Source organism: Oncorhynchus gorbuscha, unplaced genomic scaffold (assembly GCF_021184085.1).
Source record: "Oncorhynchus gorbuscha isolate QuinsamMale2020 ecotype Even-year unplaced genomic scaffold, OgorEven_v1.0 Un_scaffold_8:::fragment_2:::debris, whole genome shotgun sequence".
Lineage (NCBI taxonomy): Eukaryota > Metazoa > Chordata > Actinopteri > Salmoniformes > Salmonidae > Oncorhynchus > Oncorhynchus gorbuscha.
Genome location: NW_025745587.1, coordinates 66,275 through 82,432, shown reverse-complemented (window position 1 = coordinate 82,432; position 16,158 = coordinate 66,275). Strand labels below are relative to the sequence as shown.

At 43.2% G+C, this 16,158-nt stretch overlaps 1 protein-coding gene across 1 annotated transcript; it reads right to left on the bottom strand.

Annotated features, from left to right (window-relative positions):
- Positions 1–355: 355 nt before the first annotated feature.
- On the bottom strand, positions 356–16,147 carry tmpoa (thymopoietin a). Its single transcript, XM_046334623.1, has 6 exons — positions 15,549–16,147; positions 7,542–7,659; positions 7,058–7,201; positions 6,712–6,821; positions 1,652–1,755; positions 356–1,440 (listed from the first exon to the last, which is right to left on the bottom strand). The coding sequence occupies exons 1-6, from the start codon at positions 15,777–15,779 to the stop codon at positions 1,077–1,079; spliced, it is 1,071 nt and encodes a 356-aa protein (XP_046190579.1). The 5' UTR covers positions 15,780–16,147; the 3' UTR covers positions 356–1,076.
- Between the last annotated feature and the right edge of the window lie 11 nt (positions 16,148–16,158).

The following is a 16,158-nucleotide window of genomic DNA, read 5'->3' as shown; positions in this document are numbered from 1 at the left end:
AAACCATTAGTCAAATTGACCCCAGGATTGGTATATAAACTCAATACATTAAGTAATGATTACCTGCTGCACTCAAAGATAACCAATCTACAGTGCTAGGCTTAAACTTCACTTGCATCCTCCTTGTGGTATTGAGAGAAACTTGGTAATGCTTTCACTGATCGCACATGAAGATTGTTTCTACATGACCGAGCACTTGCTCTGTTATCCAACAAATCTGGGGTTTTTTCTGTCATGCTGTGAACTCCGTTCATTGCTGCTTGCGGCTATTATATGTTTTGTTTTTACTCTTTGCTGTAGGGTCCTTGTTTTAGAACGGTGCTTTGTTTCAAGTAAAATAAAAATCTAAGACAAGTTATCCTTACATATTACAGTTTTATTGAGAAGATATTCCATTATGTATTACAATGAATACATTATTAATTTGGCAACACAGACAATTTCAATTTTAAAAAACGGGGCGGGGGCATATAAGAGCTATATGTGTGCTTGAGTTTTAAGAATCCCCGTCTCACACGTACGCTGTATAGATGGTTCGATCAAGGAAAAAAAATGATTACAATTTGTTGAAATTCTTTCATAATAACTGCATTCGATTACAGCGACAGCATTACAAAAGCAAACCGCGTGAAACACAGACACAGGCAAATTCTCTCTCACAGACTCACGCAAATGCAATCATACGACTACACCATGCAGAGACATAAAACAAACAAAAAAATAGACCACAAAGCAAGTTCACATAATTTGCAAGCCACTGTTTCGGTGTATGTACGTTATCTGGAGATGAGTGGTGCGACAGGCTTTCTCTCAGCCTCAGATGGGGAAAGGACAGACAAACAAACAGAAGACGGTATTGTCATTTCAGAATGAGAAGCGGTGGTCATCTTCAAGGTTCAATATGTCATTATTGGACATTGTCGTCTCCAGGAGTCGTTGACAAAGACTAGGCTACCGTACCAGACCATTTAACCAATTATAAATGACAGAAACAGGGGAAGGAAAAAAAATACAAGAATGCCAAGGAAGTGAGGGACGATGACATTGAAAATAGTGGCAGCAACATTATGCTGCCTTCACTTGCGGACCTCACTGCCACTGGTCTGCATGGAATCTGAAGACCCTCCAAAGGGGGCCATAGCGTTGGTCTCCATGGTCTGGTAGACGAAGAATATGAAGCCAGCTACAACGCTGAGGAGCAGCAGCTTCAGCCAGACAGGCAGGCCACGGGGTGGTGCTACGGCCTTGCCAGCAGGGGGCGCCACTGACGTTACCAGCCTGGTAGAAGGGGGCAGGGTGGTGACTCTGTGGACGGCGGCGGTGCGGCTCTCCGTGTAGGAAGAGTTAGAGGCGGAGCGCAGGAGGGTCTCATCTGTCCACAGGTCACCAGACTTTAGGGGCCTGCCGGCTGCACCTCGGATGGGCCGTCGACAGGTGGCGCTAGAAGGACAGGAAAGGTAGAACGTTGAGTTTCATGGTTACATTTCACACATGAGTTGCCATCAGGCAAGTATTACGATCAAGCTCTAAACAAATTAGTTACAGGACACCGCTTTACAGGAATGACAAGACTGTGGGTGGCAGTCTGCCAGATATAGCAATGTTTTATTGAAGTAGTTTATGTTGATAGAATAATGTGCGTGTGTCTTACTTGATTCCTGTTGGAGTGTTGGTCTCGTAGGGGAACATCTCCTTCAGGAGATCCTTCTCATCCGCCCTGCTGGGTGTCTGCTCACCAGCTGCTATCTTCTCCACCTGCAACACACATTTTAGTACACTTTCTTTAGACGTTGAAGCTGACGTGGAGCAATTAAGGTGAGGATGAGACATTGTTCCATTTGCATGTTACAAAGTCACTGCCACATTCACATATGGTATTATTTTTTATAAAAGGCTAGAGGGTGTGTCACCTAAGAACCACTAGGTGGCCCTGTTGCAGTTCTCTTCCCATGTGACCGCACAAGTCTTGAGTCTTTCACTCCCCTCACTTCAGCTGGCATTTAAGCAGCTGTACTAGTAGACAGACAGCTGTGCCACACACACACACACACACACACACACACACACACACACACACACACACACACACACACACACACACACACACACACACACACACACACACACACACACACACACACACACACTACAGTAGCTCCATTCATAATTGTCACCCATTTGTTTACAATCACACCATCTGTGAGAAAAAAAAAAAACATGAGACCACTTTCACTCCACCACAACACAATTAAATTAACCTTAAAGTTCCCATTCCCGGGTGCCACCACAACAAACCACTGTGAGAAAAACAGAACTCTATTTGAGAACAACTATTGTGCAAAGACTGTATACCAGAGTAAAGCGATTGGACAGCGTGTCAAACTTGGCAGAGAGAGATGATAGGGATTCCATTTGTTCCTTCAGGACTTGAGATGGAGATGAGGGGGTGTGTGAGACGTGGCTCACAGACCTGACGGTGAAGGAGGCAAAGGGGTCACTTTCAGACAAATGAGGTAGTGAGGAAGGCTTGGTTACTAGGAGCGGGCTGACTTCCTGCGGTACCCCCTTTAATATGGAGAGGGTAAGTAACACGCTGGGTCAGTATCCTTACTCGTAGAGTTGGGCCATCTCTTAGACACGTACATTACAAATCCAGTGAGCAATATTACAGTAGTGGGCATCTTAAGAGGACAATGTGATTAAGAACATATACTAATGCTCTGTCCAACATACAGACCCAGGAGAGACTGACGGCAAGAGAGTGAGACCAAAACGAATATCCAGTGATCAGAGCACTGAGGAAATTGTGAAGATTGAAAATCAGACAAAACACCCAATACAGAGTGATGTCCCAAGTACTACAGCAGGTGAGAGATGTCCCACAACTCTAAAAGAGAAGTATTGAGTAGGGAGGTTGGCTCATGACTGGGAGCTTAATCAGTCAGAGTGAGAGGAAGACCACCATCCTCCTCACAGCACAGCTAGAATAGAAGAGAATGGATTTATTTTTTCACAGAGGGGAAAGAACAGCTGTGGCTTTCGAATTAGATAAACAACACACACAAGATTGATAAACATTACACAAGCAACACAATCACAAACATTTATTTTTTAAGTGGATGAAAAGGTCTTTGGTCTTGGTGGCAGAGAGAAATCTTCCAGGACGTTCTCCTTACACCAGATGTCAAACTTGTCCACTGAATTGAAACAGTCGAGATGTTTTGCCTTGTGCTGCACTCACCCACTTACACAAGGTAGGCATTGTTCCCAAACCCATCCAAACTCAGTTTGAAGTAGATCAAATCATCCAACCATGTTCAGTTAACCAAATCAGGCTAGCATCAAAGGTATTCCCATTGGAACCAAACATTGACATGTAGCTCATCACGTTCAATACGGAGACTAGAGACTAGCTAGAACTATAAAAGAGTGGTGAGCATACCTTCCAGAGTTCCTCTACGACCAGCCCCCCCCCCCTACTTCCTCTCTTCCTTTTTGGTTTCCGCCGTCTCTCTTGCCACACCTCATTTGGCTTCCTCTAGGGTGTCAACCCATTCTGAGTGGGTGAAAACACGGTTTAGTGATGATCTTTCACTTCCTTATTTTATAAAAATACATTTTACCAAGACAAATATGATTCTTCATGTTCTGAATCATTCAGTGGGGTCTTTTTTGGATTTCATAAACGGTTGACAGAGTGGTGCCACTTTCTCACAGGAACTTGAGGATTTTGCATGTTGTGGTGGTCTGCAAAGACGTTTCTGAGAGTCGCAAAAAGCTAAATTAGCATGAACCAAGCTAAATTAAATATAAAAAGCATTGAAAATGCTTGTTTTTGTGAGAAATAGTCTGTCATGTCTCAAAATCGATATCCATCTTACCTCTATTGTTTTATGTCCTCTGGATTCAGAAGAAAGATGAGTTCAACGGTGAACCTGTCAGTTTAGCCTCAATTCTCGCACTTCAACCAGCCTAGCTGAAGCAATGCTATTTTCCTGTTTTTCTAAAACCACTTTCTGTCTCTGGCCTACATTGATTTAGTCATCCTAATTTGGACCATCCTACAACGGTAAAAACGACAACTTTTGAACAGATTATGACAGAGAGATGAGTTTGGACTATTGGTTTTTCTTAGAGGAGCATCTACACAATTAACATAAATCTCCTGATTAGTCAAAAGATGTGTTTTTGATTGGACACCCCACTTCCTCCATCTGCCTGCCCTCCAGAACACCAGGTGTCACAGGATGGCCAAGATAAAACCCAAGCCACGGCCGGTTCTCCCCGCTTCCTTCACCTCCAACAAACATTTACCCTGCACACACCCACTCCCCCAATGGACATTTATCATTGGCACAGCGTAAATAAATAAAGGTTTTATTACAGTTCCATTCACTTCTCACTCCCCCCTGCTGCACCACTATGGACATTCGCCAACTGACTCTTCCCCTGCCCCCACCACCCAACAGTCATTTATGATTGCTACAGTTGTAAATGTGTTTATATTATTTTTCATATTTTCTCATTCACCCGCTTAAAAAAAAGAAAAAAAAGAGAAAGTATTTTAACCCAGAGCGCAGCAGCATTCACATTCAGGGGGAAGGCTCGGTCAGGGACAGACTGGGGGTAAGACACAGTTGAGACTTTAGAGTACTAGACTAAATAGCCAAAGTTCCAGGTGGGTGGGTGGGTGACTCTTCAACATTAAGGTTCGGCAATAAGACAAATATATGCGCAAAATGGCACAGTCCCACATATCTTACTATGACTAAGACACCACTGTGACTACGTGATCATTAGCCATGTACACCCATTGAACAACTTCCAATATCAATCCGTGCCATGATCAACAACAACAGTTCATAGCGACAGTGAGTAACCACAGAGAACCCCACCGCCTGAGCTGCGAACCTCTGTACCGGAGTCAGTCTGGGTGAGGGAGACTCAGCCTTGGCTGTTAGGACATCTTGATGGATAGTCCTAATGGACTGGGCCCTGCAGTAAGGGAGAGGGCTTAGAGCTCGGCTTGTCTGCCGATATAGGCTTAGGTTCCTTAGGGACTTCGTGGAACATGACAGAGGGGGGGAGAGGCGAAAGGGAGTTAAATAGAGGGAAGACCGACAAATGGATCAGAGGGAAGTTTACTCAGGACATCACAAACTCACTAGAAGCGGAGGTGCCTTGGTCCTTGCCTCTCTGGGAGGGGGAAGAAGGTGAGACCTGCCACCTGTGCAGTGTTCATGGTTGACTATAGCTGAGGAAGAGCGTGGCAGCAGGTGGTGTGGTGAAAGGGAGGACACACCCACCCACACGAGAGTAGCTTCCCAAACATATATTAAAAAGTGGATGTTTAGAACCCAGTGAATTAAGACAGTCTAAGCCTTACTTTGTGAGACTGCTTAACTAATTGTATACTACATCTCATTTACTTATACGCAGCTTTTAGCTGCAGATGTGTACAATTCCAAATAAACCTTAAATATATATAACATGACTAACACTATCCACAAAAAAAGGTGATTATCAAGCTAAACACTACTCCATCGCACCACAAGCCAAGTGAGATGGATAGGCTTAGTGTATATTACAGAATCATCGCTTGCAGGAACCATCTGGTCGACTATGAGAGGATCTTCTCGATGGTCTCTTTATATTCAACACAGGATGCTCTTCCTCAAGATCATCATCATCCTCATGAGCATAGATCTAAACACACACACACTTCTCAGAACACCCGACCTTCCACCTCTTCTCGAACACACCTTACAAAGCAAAGTCCACAACTTCAGTTGTGGACTTTGTAAAGTTGGCGGTCCACAAACATGCTTTAAAGGGATGGTTTGATATTTTTCCAATGAAGCCCATCGACTTCCCCAGACTCCGATGAACTCTGGGATATCATTCTGATGTCTATATGTCCAGTATGTAAGAAGTTAAAAGGTGCGAGACAAAACTAACTCGTTAGCTCATGACTGGAAATGAACAGGAACAGCTACCTCGGGGTAGTAGATACAGGGCTTAATTTCCAAAATCTCTTTAATGTGGTTGTAATATCCACATGAGACAGGCAGCTTCAGTTGAGAAGGTTACCATCTGGTAGGTTCAGGATTTCGACACCAGATGGCACCAACACCTCCCAAAGTATCAGGAAAAAAGGAGGAGAAAAGTAAATATTAAAAAAATACTCAAACGATAGGTTTTGTATAGGAGTTGGGAAAATAATGAGTATGTTCTTGCAAGGAAAGAATGAAAGAGAGAGTCAAAGAGACAGAAAATAGTGGACTAGAGGCACCCAGTGGCAAAGAGAAAACAAGCTAATCCAAGTCAATTGGCCGGTCCTGAAATCAAAACCTGCTGCACAAACTACCAGCAGACAGACACACAGAGGGTCATTCAGACAGACATTTGGTGCTTTGTTTTCCACACACACACGTAATTCCCACCCCGATTGGAGTCTCAAAGGACACATTTCCTCTCTCAATTAATATTTGAGACAACTCCAACTCCTATACAAAACCTATCGTTTAAAAATAACCCAATAGCCTCTGTGACTACTAATCACAATTTGAGATATGCATGCTATTGAACTCATATTTCAACACAAGTCTGTATGGCGAGCTTTGAAGGAATAAACACAATGAGGCTGGCCTAGGGTGAGGATGTGCTTTTGTCCACTGATTAAATAAAGACAAAATAAAAAGAGGGACTCACTCGATTGTGCTGGCTGCTGTGGGTCCTGGTGGTGACTGGGGTCTTCCCTCTGCTTCTGACAGGTCTCTCCACCACGGGGACTGGCTCTGGTTCTGGGACTGTAGTCATCTCTAAAACACATACACACCACACAATTTCCATCAATGTCATGCTGTCAGTCAGTCTATTAACCAACAAATCAAATTGCATGATTTGTATGATCCCAGAGGGCCAATTTGGTATGAAAGTAGGCATCTCAGAAAATAAATATCTAATGTTTAATCTAATGTGTCAACTGCCAAGATGAATCCGATTTGAATCTGTAATAACCTGGTCTAAGAGGTTGACTAAGTGTTACGTTTCTTACCTTCCTCCTTGTCGCTGTAGTGGTATGAGTCAGAGTTGCCGTTGCGGTCTACCTGAGTGATGACCACCGGTAGAGCAACGGCCTCAGGAGGACCATGGTCCAACAGCTTCTGGAGCCTTCTCTCATACAGCTTACGGGTTGAGGCTGCCATGACAAGACATTCAAATAAAAATCAATGGAAGGCGGAGGTGGAGGCTACCAAAAGTTCAGACATTATTCAAATGAATTCAACACAACTTTATTGATAAGCAAATGAAGACCGCAACAATAATGGCCATTATTAAAATAAATGCAATACATAGAAGGCATTCTATGTCTGGACCAAAGTAGTAGTTTTATTTACATGGTCAGGATTCAAGAGCCCATCACAATTAAATACATATTCCACCTACCATGTAACCAACTATAGACTCGGTAACACAGAATGAACCCAATGTTTTCTAAAAACAATGCCCCTGGCAAATGTACTAGCAGACTGACTCACCCACGATGGGTCCTGCGTTGACTCCATACTTGAGCAGCTCGTCCTTCAGGCCCTCACTGGTCAGCTCAGTCACATCCAGGTCCTCAAGCCGAGGCTTGTCTGTTTTCCTCGTGGCTTTCTGTGAAAGAAGGACCACAGAGGTCAGATTGATGCAACATGAAGAAGTGTTAAGGCCTACCACCCATCACAGAAGGATGACTTGAATTGGAACGCCCATTCTAGTAATCATTTCTTTGAGTTGTTTTTAAATGTACTTCAAATTTAAAAAAAGGTTGGATTCAATTTGTGCTGGAGCTCACCAAAACACAAATCCAAAGAAGCAAAGCAAAGAAATCCATTTTGTGCTACTGAACATCACAGGGTTTAACATTTGAAATCCACAAACTGAAATGTCCAAAAAACCTCTGTAACTCTACAGTGTGTGAGAGAGAGAGAGTTGACTGATCTTTAGATTAGTGTTTTCTTTACCCAGCTCCTTAGGCTGCTTCTGCCAGCAACACCACAGATGTTAAACGCCTTAAAAAGGTTTCTAATCACACACTAATTATCAGCAGAGCTAGTTTAACACCCTCTCCTGACCTAAACCATCATTATTGATCAACACTAAACAAACAACCAGAGAGCAAACAGAGCGGTATACTACGAAGCATTTTTTATTACTTATTGTTAATGCCATCTTTGGTGTTCTTATCAATCAATGCACAAGCACCTTTGTCCTTCCATCTATGGAACAGCTTGTTGCGTTGTGGGCATAGACATAGAAGGGTGTTGACTGCTAAACTCATGGATACACTGGCAATGGCTGCCAGTCTTGAATGGGAACTGCCATCTATGGTTGGTTGCGGCTGGCAGTTTGCCATTCGCAAAAGTCAGAATATAATAGTTTGGAAAGCAAATACTGTCATAATTTTTTTTTTTTGTGTATAATTTGTCTCTTTTACACTGAACAAAAATATACAACGCAACATGTAAAGTGTTGGTCCCATGTGTCATGAGCTGAAAAAAATGCCAGAATGTTCCATATGCAAAAAAAAAAGAAGCTTCTTTCATTTTGTGCAGAAATTTGTCCACATCCCTGTTAGTGAGCATGTCTCATTTGCCAAGATTAGAAGTTGATTGAACAGCATGATCATTACACATGTGCACTTTGTGCTGGGGACAATAAAATACCACTTTAAAATGTGCTGTGAGACAAAACTGCACAATGCCACAGATGTCTCAAGTTGAGGGAGCGTGCAATTGGCATGCTGACTGCAGGAATGTCCACAAGCGCTGTTGCCAGAGCATTGAATGTTAATTTCTCTACCTTAAACTGCCTCCAATATCATTTCAGTACGTCCAACAGGCCTCACAACCACAGACCACATTTAACCCCGCCAGCTTAGGGCCTCCACATGCGGCTTCTTCACCTGCGGGATTGTCTGAGGGGGGTTGGGGGTTGCTGAGGAGTATCTCTGTATTAAAGCCCTTTTGTGGGGGGAAAACTAACTCTGATTGGCTGGGCCTGGCTGCCAAGTGGGTGGGCCTATGCCCTGCAAGTCCCACCCATGGCAGTACCTCTGCCCAGTCATGTGAAATCCATAGATTATGGCCTAATGATTGATTTCAATTGACTGGTTTCCTTATATGAACTGTAACTCAGTAAAAACCTTTGAAATTTGAGCATGTTGCATTAATATTTCTGTTCAGTATAATTCAGTAAATATTTAATTAGTCCTCTTCCTCAAATGAAGGGGATGATGACAAACTTTGCTAGAGGAAGGGTACCGAATTTCATTGGTCCTCAACCTTGTGGCTCAGACATTTCAGTTAGCCTGCCCTGGAGCAGGTTAGTTCAGAAGGATTTGTTGGAGTAGAAATGTACCTGGCTAAAAAGGTGAGCCACTTTCATGGAACCAGTTGACCAAAGTTAACTCCTCAAACCTGATTCGTAGTATAGGGCTCAGGTGCAATCCCCTTCAACCAGGCTGCAGAGAATTTATCCACTCTGCTGACAAGTATTTCTCTAGAATGGAAAAACATTCTAGCCATTCTGTTCAGTCCCAGAAACTGATGGGTTGGGCCAGACCCAGAACACACTACCAAGCGGCGGTTTGAAAACGTGTAATTGGATTTGATACTCTGATTAGTTAGAGATAATCCGATCGCTGATGACTTTGTTTTGTATAACAACTAATTTTGATGTCATCACAAACAACTTCTATGATGGCAGTCTCAGACTGAAGTATACAGCAGTGGAAGAATTCAGTTTGAGTCGTCAGACAAGGTATAGTGGCATACCGGCAGTCACCTAGTATTAGTTTTTAGTGAGTCTTCCTCCACAGAGGTTGATGATTGTAGTTGTTCACAGCCAAAGGGTATTGTCCCCCTTGACCTAGGCTGTGCAACCGTATCGAACCGCTCCGTCCCGCCCCCTATCACTTTCTGTGCATTTGTTACTATGATTCATATTTCTTAACAGCTAGAATAAAAGCCCTGCATCCCTTTAGTCCAACTGACAATACTAACAAAGATCTTTACAACTTAACCAAGATAGACCACAGTCTGTCGTTTCCAATGGGAACAAACAAGTCATAGTGGGCAGAACAAGCAAGGAGGTGGGCAGAGCCAATCACGAGATAGGGAGATTCTATTGGCTCATTCTAGCATGCATCTGCATAATTGTGGTCCTTCTGTAGCTCAGGTGGTAGAGCATGGCGCTTGTAACGCCAGGGTAGTGGGTTCGATCCCCGGGACCATCCATACGTAGAATGTATGCACACATGACTGTAAGTCGCTTTGGATAAAAGCGTCTGCTAAATGGCATATATTATTATTATTAATTATTTACCTTTAGCGAACACCTCCCTGCCTTTCAGTCCTTCACAACGCAATAAAAAAAATATTTTTTTTTTTTGCAAAGGGTCATGTCTACAAAACTTAGTCCACTCTGTTCATAACAGATTTTAGGTTTTGGAACAGAACTGTTATGACTTCAAGTGTTTAATCGATGAGACACCTGAAACCCCACCTCTTTAAGGAATACCTAGGATAGGATAAGTATTCCCTCTCACCCCCCCCCCCTTTAAGATTTAGATGCACTATTGTAAAGTGGCTGTTCCACTGGATGTCATAAGGTGAATGCACCAATTTGTAAGTCGCTCTGGATAAGAGCGTCTGCTAAATGACTTAAATGTAATGTAAATGTAAATATGTCATATATACTGTGTGTACACACACACACACACACACACACACACACACACACACACACACACACACACACACACACACGTATGTAAGGATTGTCCCCGACAAAAAAAAAAATCTTGGTCGACCGAAAGTGCTCTTTCGACCAATTGTTTGGTTGACATTTTTAAACGTGTATATTTCTGTACATAGACACACCCCAGTGTTTCAATCGAATCAACTCCATGCATTGAGCTTGTCTGATGTTTTAAGCTCACGGCTGGATGAGATAAGACATATGCCTCAAGAGGGTGTCAGAGTTCTAGATAACCTGACCCAACTATTCTCTTCCTGCTGGATTTCGCAGATTCTGCCATTACACTCCTGAAGTTGCTGGTAATAGACTACACGATGAGTCGGCAGCCTGTCATGTGGAATGCCAATATATCTTACCATTTCTCCCAATCTGTGTGCCAGTTTTTGTTTTCATATGCAAATATTTGTGAAACAGATTCATTTCATTTATAATAACTTCTTCAAAATGATTGTCATGTGGTTAAATAAAATTATATCCAAATCTAAAATTGTACAAATGTAAAAAGGAACTTCTATTGCTATTGCTAATTATAGACAAAAAGCCCACATAAAGCCAAAAAATAAAAACATTGCAGCCTGCAGATAAAAAATAATATCCTGATAATAAAATATCTTATAAATCACATTGTTGCAGACAGTCCATGTGTAGCCAAACTTGAAACATCAACTAACGTCTGTCCTGAAGCTTGAAACACCGTATAAAATATTCTGGGCCCTCAGTTTCCAACGCCAGTGAGCGCAGGACAGTAACAGACACATCTGCAGTTGCAGATGCGTTGCAAATGCGCATAATGTATGGATGTTTAGCTATCAGGAAGTCCAGAGACCCCGGCCACGCAGCTACTCTGTTTGCTCTTCAGTCTAGAATATTTTTGTTTGAAGCAAACCACCCTGCATACCACTGCTGGTTTGCATCTGAAGCTAATCGGGGTTGGTCCTAGTCAGTCCCTGGATGGGAGACCAGATGCTGCTGGAAGTGGTGTTGGAGGGCCAGTAGGAGGCACTCTTTCCTCTGGTCTAAAAAAAATATCCCAATGCCCCGGGCAGTGATTGGGGACACTGCCCTGTGTAGGGTGCAGTCTTTCGGAATGGGACGTTAAACGGGTGTCCTGACTCTCTGAGGTCATTAAAGATCCCATGGCACTTATCGTAGGAGTGTTAACCCCGGTGTCCTGACTAAATGACCAATCTGGCCCTCGAACAACATCACGGTTACCTAATAATCCCCCTCCTCTCCCCTGTAACTATTCCCCAGGTCGTTGCTGCAAATGAGAACGTGTTCTCAGTCAACTTACCTGGTAAGACAACAGATAAATAAATGATAATATAGCACACCATCCGATGAGCTTTGGATTCAACTCGATGCTAAAACCGGTACTGACGGTAAGACAATTAATTATATAAAGCACTCCGGCCTAATTTGTTTCGGCATACTCCCCAACCGATAACAAATCCAATTCCTTACCATCTCTGCCATGGTCAGTTTAACGTGCAAGAGTTGGGAATACTCTGCCTGGCTGACTTACAATGACGCAAGCAAAAAAAGTGACAGGAATCAGGAAGTTCTATAACTACGTCTAAGGTCCTTGTCACATTCCATTGGAACTCTGCCATGGTTCTCTTATCCATGGAACATTTGATGTAAGGCGAGAGAGGGAAAGAACCTCAAACAGACCGACAGAGAGGGGGATTTAGCAGCTATCAGTCTCCCACTAGCCTATATTAGACTCCTTACTGCGGGCCTCAGTAAAGTTGGAGCTGGATCTCAGCCCAGCAGAGCACATTTCATAATCACAGCATTCCAAGGAAGAAATAAGGAGGGGGAGGAAATAAGAAAACAGTTAGAGACTTCCCATTTGTTCCCTCACTTTTCATCCGCTCTCTGACCACACACTTTAAAAGTGAAATCAAGGCACTGAGCGCATGGCTAGCTCCAAGGCCCAGACCATCCCCGTGCTTTAAGTTATGCGTTAGGCTACTTGCAGAAGGTTTGTAGACTAGAGGTTTAAATGACACGGAATACAGATTGCATCAATGTATTGCAGAACAATATGGATTAATATAGTTCAGTCGCATGATCGCCTAGATGTCCAAAATGCTCTTTCTGACTAAAGTGGTTGTTCCTACTCACAGAAATCAGCTTGGTGATGTAATATTGAAACTGACCATTTTATGTGGCTTTTGGGGGTAAACTATAACAAATTGCCAGGTTGTGAATTATGATGATGTGCATATGGTTAACCACCTTTATGGATGGTTATGTCAGACATGATAGTTTTCATATCTGTGGTCCTCATGATGACCGCTGCAAGCGGAAAACTCCTCAACTCCCAATGACAAACCATTCAACCTCAGTTGAACTAAACCCGTAGGAGAGAAAAACAGTACTTCACTGTTTTTTAAATTTTTTATCCCAAAGGGTTTATTTTGATAGCTGCTATGAGTGAAAATGTGTGTTTAATGTTCTGAGTGTGCCAGTGGATGTTTGCCTCAAATGCTTCATGGGAAGCAATAAAATCACACAGACAGGCATGATTGGGAGTCAGGTGACTATATGAAAACATCAGGAAGAGTGCTGCTGCGATAGCATTTAAATCGAATGAAAGTACTAGCCTACAGACTTGTCGCACACACAGTTAACCACACATCTGTTCAGGGATAGCCCGTGCACACATTCCTTTTCCAGGGAAAGTATTTCCTCAATAAAGAGACCAAACCCAATAGGAAAATAGCCCCATCCTCCACACCAGTAGCCTTGATTTCCTTCAATCCCGTTACCTATACCTTAATGCCATTTCCAGCACACTCAAAGCTCCTTAAAGTTCCTTTCCTCTTCTCTGCATACCAAGGCTTTCCCCTAACATAAAACCTCTCCGGTCCAGTTCCATCCCTTCTATATATTCCACCCCTTATGACACTAGCTGCTTTTAGCAAAGCGTGTGTATTTTCATACACCATCGTTTCTTCCTATTGTATTGGGTTGCACAAAATCAGTTCGCAGGAAGTGAAATAAAATTCTATTTCTACTTAGTGTGCCAGTGGGCAGGATGGTTGGTCATTATGATGGGGAAAATAAGAAATTTCTAAAATAACGTATTATTAAAACAGACTTTCCAAACATGGGCCTGTTGTCTTTAGTCTCAAATTCCACCCTTCATAATGAGCAACCGTTCTGCCCACCGGCAACAGTAAGTTGAAATATAATTTTATTTAACTTCTAGCTTCCTGCGGACTGTGCCCTATAATGTCATTACATAGCCCTGGGTCTGAACTCCTCCCTATGCAACTGGGTCCTGGACTTCCTGACGGGCTGCCCCCAAGTGATGAATGTAAGCAACATTACCTCCTCGACACGGAGGCCCCAAAAGGGTGCATCCTCAGTCCTCTCTCCTGTATTCCCACGACTGCGTGGCCTCACAGTTCCAACTCCATCATCAAGACGCGTCAGTAGAAGGCCTGATCAGCAACAACGACAAGACAGCCTACAGGGAGGTAGGCACATGGATGGCGTGGCACCAGGTAAACAACCTGTCCCTCAATGTTGGCAAAACAAAGGAGCTGATTGTGGACTTCAGGAGGAACCAGGCTGGACACGCTCACATACTCATCAACGGGGCCGCAGTGAAGATGGTAAATAACTTCACATTTCTCGGCGTACACATCTCAGAGAAGCTGAAATGGTCTTACCACACAGACTCTGCAGTGAAGGCGGCACAACAGCGATTCTTCAACCTCAGGATGCTGAAGAAATTCGGCCTGCTCCTGGGGCCCCTCACAGTGTTCTACAGGAGCACCATCGAAAGCATACTGTCGGGTTGCATCACACCCTGGTACGGGAACTCCACCTCTGCTGACCGCAAGGCTATTCAGAGGGTGATACATGCAGCCGAACACACACGGCCTGCTCGACAGGATACCTACAACACCAGGTGTTGCAGGAAGGCCAACAAGATCATCAGTGACACAAGCCACGCCCTGTTCTCCGTGCATCAATCACTCAGATGCAGTGACTGCATCATGACAAAAACAGAGATGGGTCAATAGTGCCTACCCTCAGACCATCAGGCTGCTGAATACCCACCACTAGTCAGCAACCCCCCCATTGTTTTTATTACCATTTTCATTATTTTATTTCACTAGTCCTGCATGTTGGAGCTCAAAGCTCTTGGAGACTTAACCAGAAAAATTCACCGCTGTAATCAAATCATACTGCCACCTGCGCCGACCTTCCTGAAAGCCCTATGTTCTACTGTCTCAATTTCGAGTTAGTATCTCGAAACCTTGATTTACATAAGTCAATTTCGACTTAATATGGCCATGTTTACTTACATATCTTGTCATTTTCAAATAGTATGGATATTTACACACACAATTGAGTGGCGAGGATGGTTTCCAATAAGGAAGCATTCAGTAGTGACACTGGCAGATAGTTTAAGCGGGAAACTTTCAGCTGATTTGTAATACAATACAGCCAACATGTGTTTGTTTTTATATTTAAAAACGAGATGGAACTCGCTGTAATTGAAAAGATGGGAGATAAAGTGTATGCATTTAAAAATAAAATGTAATTACCTAGAAGACCACATCACAACGATAGTTTTTTTTTTTAAATGGAGTTTAAAACACTTTACAACACAATGACTGACGTCTTCCATATACATTTACTTGCAACATTCACACTGGAAACATTGTTACAAATATTTTATTCGCCCGCGAGAAAGAAAAATCTTAAAAACAACTCACCCTGCCCGAGCGACTTTTGTTTAAGACTACCGGGACTGGAAACTCCTCGTCGCTGGAGAAGGCGTCTGTAGATGAGATCTTCTTGTTCTGCACGGTCAAGTTTTTCAGATACAGCTGCACATAAACGTCCTTTCGCTGGTCTCCGGTCGGGAGAGCAACATTGTTGGCCAAAAGCTCGCTTTTGAGTTTATCTTTGGTGAGAACCGATGGGTCCTCCAGATATTCCGGCATGTTGCTCGCTATGAAAAAGCAACTCCGCCTCCGTAACAAAATGAAGTAACGTTATTTAGCGGGCTATGTTAGCTAACTGGCTAAGTAGCGCCTCTTGTTGGATTCAATCTGCGAAACTACCAGTGTACACAAACTTGATACTTCAAGCTTCCTGGAACAATTTTAGCACGTTAGCTTACTAGTTGTGGCGCCTCTTTTGTAAAAACTCTTCTCAGTAAAATGAAGAAGTGAAAGCTCTAAACACAAGACAGACCTCCCCTTTAAAGTACGTGGTCTTGGGCTATTATACCAATATCTGCTAGCTTGCTAGGACACCGGCCCTCTGCCAACATTGAAGGAACAAAAGCGGTGAGAATGGAACCATCTGTGTGTGTGAACC